Genomic DNA, 16,206 nt, shown 5'->3' on the forward strand with positions numbered 1-16,206 from the left:
TCCCTCTCTGCTTCCCACCACAATGCCATGAGCTTTGTCTCCTGTGCCTAGCTGACTTGCCTAGCAGCCTACTGACTGTATACTGAAACCTCTACCAACTGTGAGACAAAATAAACCTCTCCTGCTTTAAGTTGTGGGTGTCAGGTATTGTGTCTCAGTGATGAGAAAATAACTAAGACACTAAGATAGGGAAGTAGTGGGACATCAGGAAATTAAATGCTGACTTCTGTCAGTTGAATTTAGCACTAGGAGATTGTTGTTGATGTTTATGTAAGCAGCTTTGGTGGAATATTGGGGCAGAAGCCAGATGTAGAATGTCCTGGAGTAAGTGGGCTCTAAGGAGGTAGAATTTGGAAGTTTACAAATGGTGAGGAGAAAAGAAAAACAAGTTAGAGGAAGTCAAGTCATAAGAACTAGTCTGGTGGGAGTCTTCTCACTGGAGATGTTAGAAGGAGAGAATTGAAGGTGAGAGAAGTGGAATAAACAAGCATTTTATAAAGCTCTGAGAGGATGTGGCCTTTCCCCACCCAATCATGAAAGAAAAAGGCAGAGTGGGACCAATATTTTCTTTGATATCCAAGTATTGTCTTTGCTGACTATGTCATTCCTAAGGATGAGCCTATCTAAGTCATTTTCAGACATTAAGACAATGTCCGTCCTGTTCTAGAAAAAGTAGAGTACAATTTTCCTCTTCAACTCTTTTCCTCTGAGTCTTTGGGTTTTTGGGAATTTCTGTAAAGAATTCTAACTATTTTGGCAGACATTTTGTAGCACCATAATATGTGCTCCCCTGGGTGTGGTATGTTGACTTTTCTAAGGTGAAGACACTTTCCTGTTCACTCAGAAAAGGGTTGAATTCCAAAGGACAGAAATCACAAGGAATCATTTTTGACTGTTGGCCCTCCAAAGCTAGCCTTCCTTGTCTGGCTGTACTTCTCGGGGACCACTGCACTTGCCTAAGGATTTAGATATGTTAAGTGAGCCTGAGTGAATGTGATAGCAGGAAGCCTGGGTGTGAGCAAGGGGTACACACATTGTGTTGGCCACATAGTTTCTGTGGTCTCCACATTGCTTCCATATTTTACAGGGAGCCCAAGTTTTATAGGGACAATCAGTTTCACCTCATAGAATAAAAAGCAGGAGACTTCCTATGAAAGCAAACATGCAAAACATGAGTATATAGAGTATAACACCCATTTCCTAACAATGACTTTGTTTTTAAATTGTAGAAAAATTGAGATGTCAAGATAGCTTGATGTGTATGAAATCAGGGAGTGAGGAATTATTTTTATTATTTTAGAGGGGGCATTCTTCATCACAATGGAGGAAGAACTTTCAGGGAAATAACACACTTAAGTTCATAGGCAAGTGCAGTGGTCCCCAACCTTTTCTGGCACCATGGACTGGTTTTGTGGAAGACAATTTTTTTACAAACCAGAGTCGGGAGTGAGTTGGGAATGATTCAAACACATTACATTTACTGTGCACTTTATTTGTATTATTATTACCTTGTAATATATAATGAAATGATTATACAACTTGCTATTATCCAGAATCAGTGGGAGCCCTGATCTTGTTTTCCTGCCACTAGAGGGTACCATCAGGGAGTGATGAGAGACAGTGACATACAAAGTGTGTTACTTATGTTCAGTCTACTCTGATGTTGGCAGAGGATTTGTCATAAATGCCTTTTACTAGTTTGAGATAAGGTTGTGCTGTACCTATTTTTGTCGGGCTTTTTAAAAAAATCATGAAAGGATGTTTGATTTTTTTGTCAAAGGCCTTTTCTATACCTATTGAGCTGATCATGTGGTTATACTTAATTTTTTCATGTGTAAGTATATCGAATAATCCTGTATCCCTGGGACGAAGCCAACTTGGTCATGATACATAATCTTTTTAATCATTTGTTGCATTTTGTTTGCAAGTATCTTGTTGAGGATTTTTGCATCTATGTTCATCAAGGATACTGGCCTATAGTTCTCTCTCTCTCTCTCTCTCTCTCTCTCTGTCTTTCTCTCCCTGTCTTCCTGTTGAATCCGTATCCAGTTTTGGTATCAGGGTAATATTGGATTTAAGGAATCAGTTTGGTAGTATTTCTTTCCCTTTGATTTCATGGGGAAAAAATGAGAATTTTTGACATTAGTTCTTCTCTGAAATTCTCATAAAATTCATGAATGAATTCATTGTGTCCTGGACTTTTCTTGCTTGGTAGAGTTTTTATTACTTCCTCAATTTTATCACCTGTTATTGGTCTATTCAGGTATTTTATATTTTCTTGGTTCAATTTTATTAAGTTGTACACATTTAGGAATTTATCCATTTCTTCTAGGTTGTCCAATTTATTGGAATATAATTTTTTAAATAGTTTCTTATAATTCTCTGGATTTCAGTGATTTCTGTTGTAATTTTGCTTTTTCATTTTTAATTGCATCAATATGGGCTTTTTCTTTCCTTCATTAGGTAAGTTTCACTAAGGGCTTGTTGATTTTATTTATAAAGATATAGTAATAAAAACAGTATAGTACTGGCACAAAAAATAGACATATAAACCAATGGAATAGAACAGAACAGAAACAGCCCCATGCACCATTGGCTGTCTGACACAGGGACTAAAAACTAATGTTAAAAAATACAACCTTTTAACAAAAGGTGCTTGGGAAACTGGTTATCCACATGCAAAGGAATGAATCTAGACCTTTAGCTCTCTCCCTATACTAAAATCAAATTTAAAAGACTGAAAGGCCTAGATATAAAAACAGAAACTTTGACTCTGCTTAAAGATAAAATAAGAAAAATGCTTGAAGACATAGACATAGGCGAGGACTTCATAAGCAGATCTCTACTACCTCAAGAAATAATACCAAGAATTAACAAATGGGATTATATTAAATCAAACAGCTTCTTTACAGTGAAGGAAACAATTAACAGAATGAAATGGTAATGTATGGAATGGGAAAAAAATGTTTTCCAGCTACTCCTCTGATAGAGGACTAATATTTAAAACATTTAAAGAACTCGAAAAAATTAGACCAAACAAAAGACTCAATCAAAACTGAGAAAATGAAATGAATAGACACTTCTCAAAGGAAGAAGTACAAATAGCCAGTAAGTTCAGGATCTTTGGCTATTAGAGAAAGGCAAATCAAAACACTGAGACTCTATCTTACTCCCCTAAAATGGCTATCATCAAGGACTCAAACAACAACAAATGCTGGCAGGGATCCGGGGCGGTGGGGTACAGGACCCATTTTCACTGTTGGTGGGAATGTAAACTGGTACAACCAGTGTAGGTATTAGTATGGAGATTCCCTAAAGACTAAACATAGAAATTCCATTTAACTCACTATACCCCTCCTGAGTATCTTTCTGAGAGTTAAAGAAATCATTTTATAGTGATACATGCATACCCATGTTTATAGCATTGCAATTCATGATACCTAGATGATTATAAATGGATGAATAGATAAAGAAAATGTGGTATATACACAATGGAGTACTACTTAGCCATAAAAAAGGATAAATTTCCACCTGCCTGACAAGCGCAAGGTCCTGAGTTCGATCCCCAGTACAAAAAAAAAAGGATAAATTTTAGTCATAGGAAAATGGATGGGTTTTGAGAGCATAATTTTAAATAAAATAAATGAGACATAGAAGGTTAAATATTGCATGGTTTCTCTTATATGAGAAACTCAAAATATAAGTAAAGAGAAAAATAAAAGAAAGATTACAGGAAACGGAGGTAGACATTTTTGAGATAGGGAAGGGCATCTGGGGAAGGGGCACAGGTGAGAATGAGGGGGAAAGGGATAAAAAATGATCACAATATGATATATAATGTATGATAAAAAGTGAATATTTTAAATGAATTTTAAAGAATTTATTACAGAAAAAGACACATTGCCATTAATTGCCATTAATCCCCCTAAACGTACTCCCTCATACTTCAACACACTTTTTCCATCGTTCTTGCCACTTCCTGAAGAGGTTCTTGAAGTGCTCTTTCTTGAGAGTCGTTATTTGCATTGTTGTGGCTGTCTTGATGTCCTGAATTGATTGGGAAGGTGTACCTTGCATTGTCATTTTGACTTTTGGGAAGAGCCAGGAGTTGCACAGCACTAGATTCAGGGAATAAGATGGATGAAGATACACTGTAATGCTTTTTTGGGCTCACCTTTCCCTTGAATCCCTTGGCACCAGCATTCACCATATTTAATCACAACTCCTAAAGACACTCACAGAAGAGGACATCCAGAACTGCATTAGAAAGTGCCAAGAATGATGGTGTAAGTGTGTTTGAAGCAATGGGGAGTATTTTGAGGAGGATTAAGGACAATGTATCTTTTACTATAATACATTTTCAAAGCATTTTTATTTTTATTAGTACATGTTTACAATACATTATGATTACATTCATAGTGAGAACTACATGTACATTACACATCTCAATTCTTTTTCCCCTTCCCCTCCTCTTTTTTTTTGTTTTGTTTATGGTACTGGGGATCGAACTTGGATCCTTGCGCTTCCAAGGCAGGCGGCAGAACCACTGAGCTAAATCCCCGGGCCTCCTCCACCCTCTTTTTAAAAAATTTTTTGCCAGTGTCAGATCTATTTATTTTATGAGTCTTTATCAGTTTAATTATCATAAATACAGATTAACAGCTATACTAATAGTTAAAGAAAACACAACACATAAGACAATTATACTTAATCAAGATACACTTTCATATATATTGTCCATGCTGAATTATGGTAACATTTTTCTTCCTATTATCTGCCTTTTATGTTACACTTTATTTATATACTGAGTTTCTCATATAAGAGAAACAATGTGATATTTAAGCTTGTGTGTCTGATGTACTTCATTTAACATTATGATCCTAATGTGCATCCATTTTCCTTAAAATGACTTGAGTTTATCCTTCTTTATGGCAAAGTAATACTCTATTGTATATAAATACCATATTTTCTCTATCCATTTATCTGTTGATGAACATATAAGCTGCTTTCAAGATTTAGTTATTATGATTTGTGCTGCTATAAACATGGATATCCATACAACACTGTGATTTTATTTCTTTAACTTTTCCAGGAAGATACCTAGAAGGGGAAGACCTGGGTCAAATGGAATTTCTATTTTTAGTTTTTTGAGGAATCTCCATACTGACTTCAATATTGGTTGTACCAGTTTATACTCCCACCAACAATGAAGAAGGGTTCTTTTATCCCCTGCAGCCTCTTCAGCATTTGTCATTGGTGATTTCTTGATGACAGGGATTCTTTCTGGAGTGAGATGGAATTTTAGTGTTGTTTCAAATTGCATTTCTTGAATGGCCAGTAATGTTGAACATTTTTCCGTGTATTTATTAACTGTTTGTATAGAGAGGATTATGCATGCAATATGCGAAAAAAAGGGACTCTAAGGCTAGGTAAACTGAACCAGTTCATGCTGCCTCCACTATTGCTCCACACTAATAATGCATGGCCAGTATAGATTTTGTCAGTATTTCTCATTGAAAATAACTACAGATCATTGACAAACGCAGCTGCCCCTGAGAAAGGGAAGAGTCCCAAGGTACCATTTTTTAAATTTCAGATATGAAAAAAAGATTAATTTAGTGGAAGCAATGTACTTATCGCAGATACTATCAATACGCCAGATTATTATGCCTTTTGGCCGGAACACAGGGAATTCCTCCTTGTAGTCTTAGTGATATCACTTTACCAGAAACAATCCTACTTCCTGCCATCCCCATACTTAAACATGAGATTTGATGATGACCACAAAGGCCTTTTGTTCTCAATGCAATCTATAGGCAAAAGAATTCGGGGGAAGCTGAAAGGGATGTGGGTAAGAGAGTGGGTGCTGTGATGGGAAGAAGTAAGGAGAAGAAGAGTGAGGGTAGGGAACTCCTTCCTTGCTTCCTTATTTCCCACGCAGTTTCTGTTGGCATGTGATTTTTGCAATCATTAATATTCTTAAAGTCAGACATAACCAAGTGCAAGTCAGTTATGGCTGGTAATCTGAACAGAGTGCACCACACAGGAAGGTCTGTGGGGAGGGCAGCCTGGGGTTAGGCAGAATCCGATTTGCAGGAGAGCTTGTTCTGCACCCCAACCCCATCTCCACTGCCTGGATGCACCAAGCAAGATAGGGCCTCCCTAGCCAAAGCTGAGTCTTTGAGTGGTCCACTCAGTATCAGCCAGGCTTTGTGAAGATAAATACACTCTTTTTCTAGCTAAAGAGCTATGAACTGAAATGAGAATAACCAGCTAGTTGACATTTCAAAGATGGAAATAAAAGGTCATAAATAAAAGCCAAGTAACTTCTCTGAGGTCTGTGGTTCAAGAGATCAGTGGAACAGAACATGGGCTATTTAATTATCTCTCTACCTCTCTTTTTCTTTCTCAGTCAAACTCTCCCCTTCCTCATATTCTCTGGCTCTCTCTTCTTGCCTGGTTCTCCCAACCCTAGTGTTATGGCTTATGTCTAAGCGACCCCCCCAAGGCTCATGGGGTCATAGGTGGGGCTTTTTCAGAGGTGGTTGGATCTAGAGTGTGTGATGCTGGAATTGACTCATGGTGCAATGCTAGGCTCAAGGGCACTAGGATTAAGGGTGTGAGTACTACCCCCTCTAAGTAGCCTGGAAAAGATTAAAGGAGCAGAAAGATGCTGTTAAGGTCCCTTACTTACTTACTTTTGCTGTCTTCTGCCATTAACTGTTTTATGCTCTGCAGTGCCCCTCTGCCAAGCCACCCTGCCTTGGAGGCAGCCAATTATGGCAATGAGAAAAGCAGCTGAGACACCTAGGACATCTTATTTCTCTCCCTATCCTTTCCTTTATCTTTTGGGTAATAATCTTTGATGCCTTGAAGTTCATTTTTAGCTTTTGTGTTTTTACTTATTGTTACTGCCTTCTTTAAGTAAAAAACAAGCAGGAATAAACCCAGTAAATTAAACTGAACTTGACCCCTGAACTTGACTCTGGATTGATTAATTGGAGAAATATGAAGGTGTAAAATAGAAAAAGACCTTTTTATTTGAATAGAACTTGGACAGCTGAGAAGGAATAAAGCTGAATAATTTGTATCTGCCTCTCATGCAAGACAATGGTTGAAAGCATTGGAGTGTAGATGACTGGAATCAAAGCACTGTTCTGCCTTTTGTAAGATGTATGACTGGGAAAGTCCTTTAATGTTCCTGAGAATGACAACCTCAGCCTTCTTTCACTTAGCTAAGCTTCTGACTCCCAGGATCAAAGACTGGTGATTTTCAAAGTTAGGACGTTGGCGATGTCATCAGTGAGAAGTCTAGACAACCCCTCCAGCCAAATCCTCAGTGATAATCATTTTTCACTTCTAGATGATGGAATTTGCTACCACATACAATATTGTGCCTCTAAGAACTGTATAAGTAAGACTCAGTCTTGTGGGGTAGGGGAGGGTGGTAATTAAAAGCCTGTGCTCTGCATGTGTAAATATCAAATAGTTACTCTGGTGTGAAAAACTAAAAGTGTAAATAAGAATCAAAATGTATAATTGATATTTTGAAATAGGCAGAAAATGTCTAAAGGAATAGGGGAAGTAGGAGGGGAAGGAGAAAAGAAAGAAGGGAAAAGAAAAAATATGAGAAAAGGAAAAAACATTGAAACAAAGTCTTTGTAAATAGGGAAGGGTGAAGGGGGTGAAGGGAGGGCAGGGGAATGGGGAAAAAATAAGAACCAAGATACTCATGTAATGGTACAAGATCCCCATGATGAATGTAAATGTATTTGTATACCTAAAATGTACCAATAAACTAAATGGAAAAAAAGAAAAGCCTGTGCTCTGGAAGAGAATACTTGAGTTTAATTCTTGGCCCAACATTTTATGTCAGTGTAATTTGGGTAAGTTATTTAGCTTCTCTGTGATGCAGTTTCCTCATTTGTAAAGTGCAGATGATGACAATAATAGTGTCTGTGTGTGACCTCATTTGGAAATAGGGTCTGTGCAGTTGTAATTAAATTAAAGATCTTGAAATGAGATCATCTGGTTTTAAAGCAGGCTAATAACATATTTTTATAAGAGAAAATAGAGGGAAATATACATTCAGAGACACAGGGTAAAAGACCATGTGCAGAACATAAGGCAGAGATTTGCATAATGCCAAGGAGTGTCAGAAGTCATCAGAATCTGGAAAATGCAAGAAGAGTATCCTCCAGAGTTTTGAAGGAAATATGGCCCTTGTCTTAGTTACTTTTCTCATTGCTGAGACAAAAATACTCAATACCTAAAGTTAAAGAAGGAAAGATTTATTTATCTCACAGTTTATAGAGGTTTCAGTTCATAGTTGGCCGGCTTCAAGGCAGGGTGGCATGGCAGAGGGGCATCACAGAGAAGAAACAGTTCATGATAGACATAAGGCAGAAGTCAGCAAGTCAACAAGCAAGCAACAAAACAAGCAGGTACCCTCTTTCTGTCCCTTATATCTTATCCAGGCTACACACCCTTAGGGTGAGTAGCACTCACACCCAGGGTGGGGTACCCTTGATCCTACCCAGAACTATGCCAAACCACTGGTGGACTAATTTAGTAATCACACACCCTTGAACCCAGCATCACACACTCTAGATCCAGCCATCTCCAAAAAGCCCCACCTATGACTGCATGAGGCTTTGGGGGGACATCTAGATATAAGCCCTAACAGTTCTGATGACACTTTGATTTTGGACTCTGGCCTCCAAAATTTTGAGAATAAATTTCCATTGTTTTAAGCCTCCAAGTTCACGGCAATTTGTTGTAGCAAGTCTAGGAAACTGATACAGATTCTGAACAAATGATAATAATATATCTACCTCATACTATTATAGTTGTTAAATTATTTATAATTCTCAAAGGATTATAGTGAGAGTTAAAGTAACTTAAGCCTCACTATAATCCAATGAGTAGACATACTATTATTTAAAGTGCTAAAAGTAGAATCTGGAATATAGTAATATCTATAAATATAGGCTGTTAAGTATTGTTAGCTCACTGAATCTTACATAGCAGCTCTGTGCAGTCGATACTAATATGACTGTCATTTTACATATGAGAAAACAGGGGATTAGAGAGATTAAAAATGTGTCTCTGGAGTGTGCTGTAGCTTGAAACATTCCCCCAGAAGAATGTGGAGTTTGCCTTTCTGCTGATGAATCCTAGTGACTGTAGGCTTGGTGATGTTTCCTGATCATGAACCTTCAGCAAAAACTGTCCAGTGGTGAGCCATCAAGGAGCCCAGGAGGTACTGAGAAGACTGCCCCATGTGATGATGGTATTTATTCCTGTTGGATGTGTCAACATGGCCCTGATGTGGGCACAAGGTCCATCCTGAAGGAGCCAGGCTGTGTCCACTCTTGGCTCTGTTTGCCCTTGTTACCCTATAGCCTGACCTCATTGGAGGTAGTCTCAGCACCTCATCACCATGTAAAAGGCAGGGGTATGCTGCCCTACAGGCCACATCCTTGCTTTCCATTGCCACTTGATGGTTTTTTGTTCACCCCTAAGTGCTGGGCACAGATAATACAAATTACTCTAGAATAAGTCAACAGAAGCCAAAGTTTTTACTGAGATTTTCAAAGCCTTATAGGCAAGGGCCTCACTATGTGGTTCAAGCTGCCCTTGAACTGACTATGTAGCTCAGACTGGTCTTGAACTTGGAGCAACTATCCTCAGCCTCCCAAGTGCTAGGATTACAAGTATGTGCCACCATACCTGGCTCTACTTGGTTATCTTATTTATTGTCTTTTCTTCCAAACTGGAATACGAAGCACCATAAAGATGGGGACATTTATCAGTTTTCTTCACTGCTATAACTTAGAGCCTAGCCCAGTGGTGGCAAACCTATGGCACATGTGTTATTATGTTTTTCTTTTAAGATGAAAGATGTTAATATATGAGGTTTTTTTCTCAACCAAAACCTCATTATTCAGGTTTAATTGCAGTGTTGGCACTTTGTGATAAATAAGTGGGTTTTGGGTTGCAGTTTGGGCACTCATCTCTAGAAGTTTCACCATCGCTGACCTAGGGAACTCTAGTGCATAGTAAATAATTGTTCAATGACTAAGTGAAAGAATAAATAAACCATAGTCCCCTCTTCAGCTGTAAAATACTTAAACTGAAGGGGTTCAAACAATTAAGTATCTAGAAGGAGCATATGAAGAGAAGACTAATGGAATAATTGACCTTTTAATGGTATGGAGGGAAACATACCTATTGAACTTGGTGTTTAAGAAGGCAAGAAGAAAGACTTGATAGGGAATGAGAATGGAGGGCCGGAGATTTAGCTCAGTGGTTTCGCTGCCTGCTGTGTAAGCGCAAGGACCTGAGATCGATCCCCAGTACCAAAAAAAAAAAAAAAAAAAAAAAATGAGAATGGAATTCCAAGTGAAGGATATTGCACACTGAACAAAAATTCAGACAATACAAAATTTATTCATTCATGGGATATAGCCATGAACAAGCCCAAGCCTGAAAAAAAAAGACCCTGCCCCTAGAAAGCTTACATTCTAGTAGTCATAATGTCAGGCATTCTGATGTTGGACACCAATAGAACAAGCAGCAGGAAGCTACCATAGGTTCTTGATTAGGAAGAGCCGCAATTATAGAAGATCCTGCAGCTAGAAAGGGGTGTTACGGAAGATCAGATATGAAGTATAGGTGATGGGAACAGGTGGGGAGTGGATATCAATGTACATAGAAAGAAGTAGGTCTAGGGACCTGGGATAAAGCAATGAGAAAGGACCTTAAGTCCCTGAATATGAGAACAACCTAGATATGTGTCCTCTGGTGGAACTGAAGGAAGGTGGCAGAGATTGTAGGAAAACTTTGACTCTGAGAGTTGGGCAAATGGCGAGTTCAAATTGGGACCAGTCCAACTGAGCTTCAGGACTTGTTCCATTGCTAAACTATATAAATGGAGGAAGGACCATGGCACTCCTCTGATGTTTCTTCACCAGCACTTGTTCGCACTCGCTGTTTTGTTCTCTATATGGCAAGCTAAGACTAGTCCTGATATGGCCCATCAGAAATTGGAACAAATTTGAATCTAGTCATTTGCACTGGATCTACAAAACAAAATTTTTGTTGCTTTTGCCTGAAGTTACTCACCTCTGTCAATACCCCAAAGATGTCTATTAATGGATTAATGTTTCATGTTACTACAGTTTTGGTGTCATGAAGTAGAAATGATGGAATTTTTCTGTACAGCAGGATTTTTACTAAGGACACAATAAAATAATTTTAATTTTTACTTTAAAAAGATTTTAACCACACATCCTGATAGCTGTTTCTCTAAGGTTTAAAAAGACGAGTGTTTTGTGTGTGTGTGTGTGTGTGTGTGTGTGTGTGTATGTATCACGCACCTGTGCTTCTGACATACCTAATTTACTTGAAATCAGTCTGTGTTTTCCTAAAGCTTGAATTTCTTTCAGTTTTGTCTGTCAGGTTATTACCTGACTCTCTCACTTGTCACGGAAGAAAAATGGAAAGAGATGGCAGATTTGAATTCTCTAGTATAGTGAGCCAAATCAAAAGGGAAAATGAGGCCAGGGATTTACCTCAGTGGCACGACGCCTGCAAAGTCCTGAGTTCGATCCCCGGTACCCCCCCAAAAAAGGGAAAATGACCCCACACGTTGCCATTGGATATTTTTGGTCAAATTGTTTCTTAAATTGGGTTTTTTTTGAGGTACCATTTTACATTGTATGATAGAAACCATGTTTCTGTTACCTGTGAATCAAATGAGCATTTTAGGGGAAAGACTGTCAATGTGAATTTTCCATAATAGAAGTTTATTGCAGTAGTTACAGGATCTTAAAGACCTCTGAGGAGTCTAATAGGTGGCAGTAATCTAAGTGGTTCCTCTTTTTGTGTGTCTGCAATGCTGTAGATCAAACCCAGGACTCCTGCATGCTAGGCAAGCACTCTACCACTGAGCTACACCCCTAGCTTAGTGGTTTCCTTTGTATGAACTTGTCTTGAATATGCCAGCCTGGACCTCCACATCTAGCACCACTTCCTGAGAAGAGTCTGGCTTCCTCTATAAAAGCAGGGCTTTTGAAAACTGCCTACCATATAGTCCATGAAAGACATAGTATTTTAGTTACTTCTCTCTGTGTGATCTAGTTGGTTACATGAAAAACAAATTTAGCCTTTTTTTGTAATAAAGATTGTAAAAATTGTGTATAGAATTTCCTAAACTTCTCTTTCATAACTTCATTTGTCATATCTTTAATAAGAATATGATGAAATGTGGGTTCAACTGTTCCATAATAAAAAAGAAGTTAGCAAGTATTCTCATTAGGAAAAGGAAGTAAAAGTAACAATTACAGTCATGTTATGTTGACTCTCATCACAGAGCTTTTGCAGTTTTCTGTTCCTTTGTCCTGGGATGTTCTTAATCCTTTTTATAGCTATTTTCCTGTTACTTGGGTCTCAGCTCAAATCTTACATTCTCAGAGATGTTTTCTTGACCCTTGATCTACTATCTCTTCCCCATCCCACCTTTGCTGCATCACTTTATCACATTCCTTGGTTTTAATTTCTTCTTAGCACATATCATGACCTGAAATCACTTACTTACATGCTTCTTATCTGGTTTATCTGTATTTTAACTAGATTGTATACTTCAAAGAGCAGGGATCTTATCAGTCCTTCTTACTGTAATAATTTGGATGCTAAGAATAATGCAATGCCTATGTATACATGGAAGGAAAATGAGATAACAAACTAGTCATTTATGAAAGTAAAAGAGCTAAATAAATAGATCTTAAAAATGTTCATCCAGAACACATGCTTGTAGGAGATGTGTTTGTCAACATCAGAACTTTGGTAACCAAGATGGGGGATATTTAGGGTTTTTTTTTTCCAGATTGCATAGCGCTAGCATCAAAGAAGACATTTTTGCTACACTCATTGTATCTGAATGTTTTGGCTTCAAGTGATTAAAATCCTGGTTCAAAGCATAAGTTTTATGGGAGAATAGGCTCAGAGTTGGTTGACTTAGCAGCTCAAAGTGCCAGCAAAGATTCAGGTTCTCTCCATCTGTATCACTAGATACCATCCTGTCCAAGTAGGACAATGAGAAAAAGAGAATGTTTCTTTTTTTCCCCTAGTCTTGACCTCAGCAGACTTCCTCCAGGTTCTCACAGGCCATAATTAGGTAGGTACCCATTGTGGAACCAGTTTCTAGTGAGGGAATGAGATTACATAGACTGATCAGGACCACGCTTGAGTTGGGAGAAAGGAAAGTATCTGAACAAAATGGAGGCTGTTTTGTGAAGCAAGAAGAAGGTGAAAATACTGTCTGTATATCTCATCTACTGTTCCTTGTTTGTAAGCAGTAGATAATGGTGTTGGTAAAACTTTTTATTCTAAGTTTTGCAGTGTTTGATGTATAAAGATTGGTTCAAGATTCTGTGGATTGTTGAAGTCTGGAGACATGCAGTTATAGACCTTTGGATAAAGTCCAAGATTCTGCTCAAGAGCATGAAGAGGAATTCCCATTTCAGAGCCTAGCTAGCTGCTTCTTACCAAGATGGAGAGAGAAAGAAAAGACCTAGATTACTCTTTTAGCTTTCTTGGTTCCACTTCTGTCCTTAAATAAGTGTAAATTATTCTGAAACTCAAGTCTCAAGCCACATGCTGCTTTTTACATTATTCTATTCTTCTTTCCCAAAACAATTTAAGAAATTTGAGGATAATTTGGGAAGTTGAGTGAGGAAGAAGTTGACTTGTCAGAATGGAGGGAGTGGTGCAATCATTCCATTTTCTGTTCACTTCTTCTATGATCTGTTTAAATCCAATTGAAGTAACTTTCATGCACTTCTTCTATTGGAGTTTTTTTAATGTCCCTTGACAAGGTGAAAATAAGAACAAGATAATGTGAGTGATAGTCTAAAATATTTAAAACTCCTCAGCCTCTAGGCTATTACCAATTGTGTATCATATAAAGGTGGTTGAAATATAAAGGATATGTTAAACCAGGAAATGTCACAGAGTGGTGGGATTTGATGTTTTATTTGTATATACTTAGTACTTTTTAATAAACATTTTGTGATAAATTTTTTAAATGAGGTCTAATTTTGTTATTTTTGTTTTTGTTTTAGTGTAATTTGATGTACACGTTATCTATTAAACTACCAATTTGAGATTCTTTCTTCTGATCATTCCAAATCTGATCGGTGACCTAGTTTTGTCTATTTTCCTTTCTATAACCAATAATCTGGCTCTCATCACAGTATAGACAGAGATCCATTTGTTCTTGAATTATTTCCCAGTCATTTGAAAGTGCTTTATGGAAAAAGACATGCTTTAAAAAAAATGTCTAGTTTCTCCAGCAATCACGAGACCAGACAGAAAGGTGAGGAAAATCATTGTTTGTTGGTTTCTTGTTAATTTTTTCTCTGATGCTTGGTTTTAGATTCCAGTGTGAAAAGATTTTGCTCCCAAAATATCCTGGCAATCCTTGGTTTCTCCTGTATCATTGCTGTGATAGCTTTGATTGCTGTGGGGCTGACCCAGAACAAACCATTGCCCGAAAATTTTAAGGCAAGTGAAATCGTGTGTGTCTGTGTGTGTATATGTATGTAAAAGAAGGGCCTGGATGAGGTGAGAAAGGAAGGACTCAGGTAAATTATACAGGAGGAATTGAGATTCTAGAAGCCCAGGAACAAGTCAATATCCATTAGAATAAAATGGAAACAGATGCTCTTTATAGAAGAAGAAATTCCTTGAATTAATTAGTGGTGGTAAGATAATTGTCTTCATGATTATTCAGTAAATTTAAGTCAACACTCTGTTAAATAGAGATAATGCTGTATTTACCTTGTCCAGACCTTTTTTAGACTATGCTGATATTCTATGATCTAGTACTATCTTCACTTCTTACTCATTGTTTCATCGAGAAGCCACGACACTGCATTCTTTTTAAATCTATTATTATCACTGTCAGCAAATCAATAACATGTATTAAATATCTCTGCATAAAGCACTTAAAAGTCAGAGATTGTGCAAAAGACATGTTTCTTTTCTCCAAAAAATATTAAAGCAGCAAAATAGGTTAAAAAATCAGAGAACATATACATATACCAAGTATGAATTTGAAATGAATTCTTTCTTGGATGCACAGATTTCTTGTTAAATTTCTACATTTGAAGAACTAGTTAATATATAAAAGTCATTAAGATCATTAACTTTTTGTGACATATTCTGCTTTCTTTCCAGTTCATCCAAGTAAAGTTTCAGACATGAATATATCCCAAGTTTTTTGTAATATGGACATTATTTTTATGTAATTTGTTAACTTAAAAGCATACAGTAAATTTATAGTTACTTTGTAACATTCCACTGAAATGATGGTAAACAAATCTGTATGTGCACAGAGGATATGAATATGCTATTGAGCACATCTGTACATGTGGACAGTGACATATCTAAAAGTTAACTTGACCATGGAGGTCCTAGAATGCACATATAGAAATATATTCTCTTTTATTTGTTTTTGTTTTGTTTTTTTGGTACCAGGGATTGAACTCAGGAACTTGCATTTGTGAGGCAGGCAGCTGCACCACTGAGCTAAATCCCCGGCCCTATTCTCTTTTATTTGAAGACGATGAACAGTAAGCCTGGAAAGATGGATGCACATGCCAGGCCCATAAATCTTTTGCCATGCATCCAAATCATTTTTTGTATAGCAAAGGCATGGTATTATATTGGCATCTTTTTGTTATACAAGTTCAACCCAGTAGGCCTATGTACAGCAGCTACTTTGTCAGGACAGAAAGATGATGCCATCTAATCAGTGGTCTCTTGCCTTTTAATCTTGAGTGATATTGGTTCTTTTGGCAAAACTTCACTCACAGTTGAAGTCTCATGACATCTTGGTTTTGCTATTTGTTTACTAGCTCCAAAAGTACATGACTGCCTTCTTGATTTGACCTTTTTGAATATTCCGTATTGCATCACTGGAGAGCAGGACTGCCTAGGGGGAAAAAATCCATGGCAGACTTAAGCTCTTGTTCCCAATGAATACTTGTGGTCATGGATGACTTCCTTCATTCATAGTGGTCTTCAAGTCTGTCATGCTCCTATGTTGTTATGTTGGCCTAGAAAAATGGAACAAGGTCTTTGCCATTCTTTAAATACAAGGCATGTATAATGGAAAAGCAGTCATTGTCCCAGTCAAAG

General features: G+C 37.5%; 1 protein-coding gene across 5 annotated transcripts in view; it reads left to right on the forward strand.

Moving 5' to 3' along the window:
* Positions 1-16,206, forward strand: part of Entpd1 (ectonucleoside triphosphate diphosphohydrolase 1) — a 166,583-nt gene that overhangs the window by 110,109 nt on the left and 40,268 nt on the right. For 4 of the 5 annotated variants that reach the window (XM_004838561.3, XM_087185002.1, XM_004838562.3 and 1 more), the window contains exon 2: positions 14,441-14,568. In XM_004838561.3, coding sequence (XP_004838618.2) covers positions 14,441-14,568 — 128 coding nt within the window. Of the gene's footprint in view, positions 1-10,588; positions 10,691-14,440; positions 14,569-16,206 lie in introns of those variants that run through there. The other variant, XM_021253110.2, reaches the window with a different exon arrangement.

This window comes from Heterocephalus glaber, unplaced genomic scaffold (assembly GCF_053883595.1).
Source record: "Heterocephalus glaber isolate CG9 unplaced genomic scaffold, H.glaber_assembly_v1.0 deba00001497, whole genome shotgun sequence".
NCBI lineage: Eukaryota > Metazoa > Chordata > Mammalia > Rodentia > Bathyergidae > Heterocephalus > Heterocephalus glaber.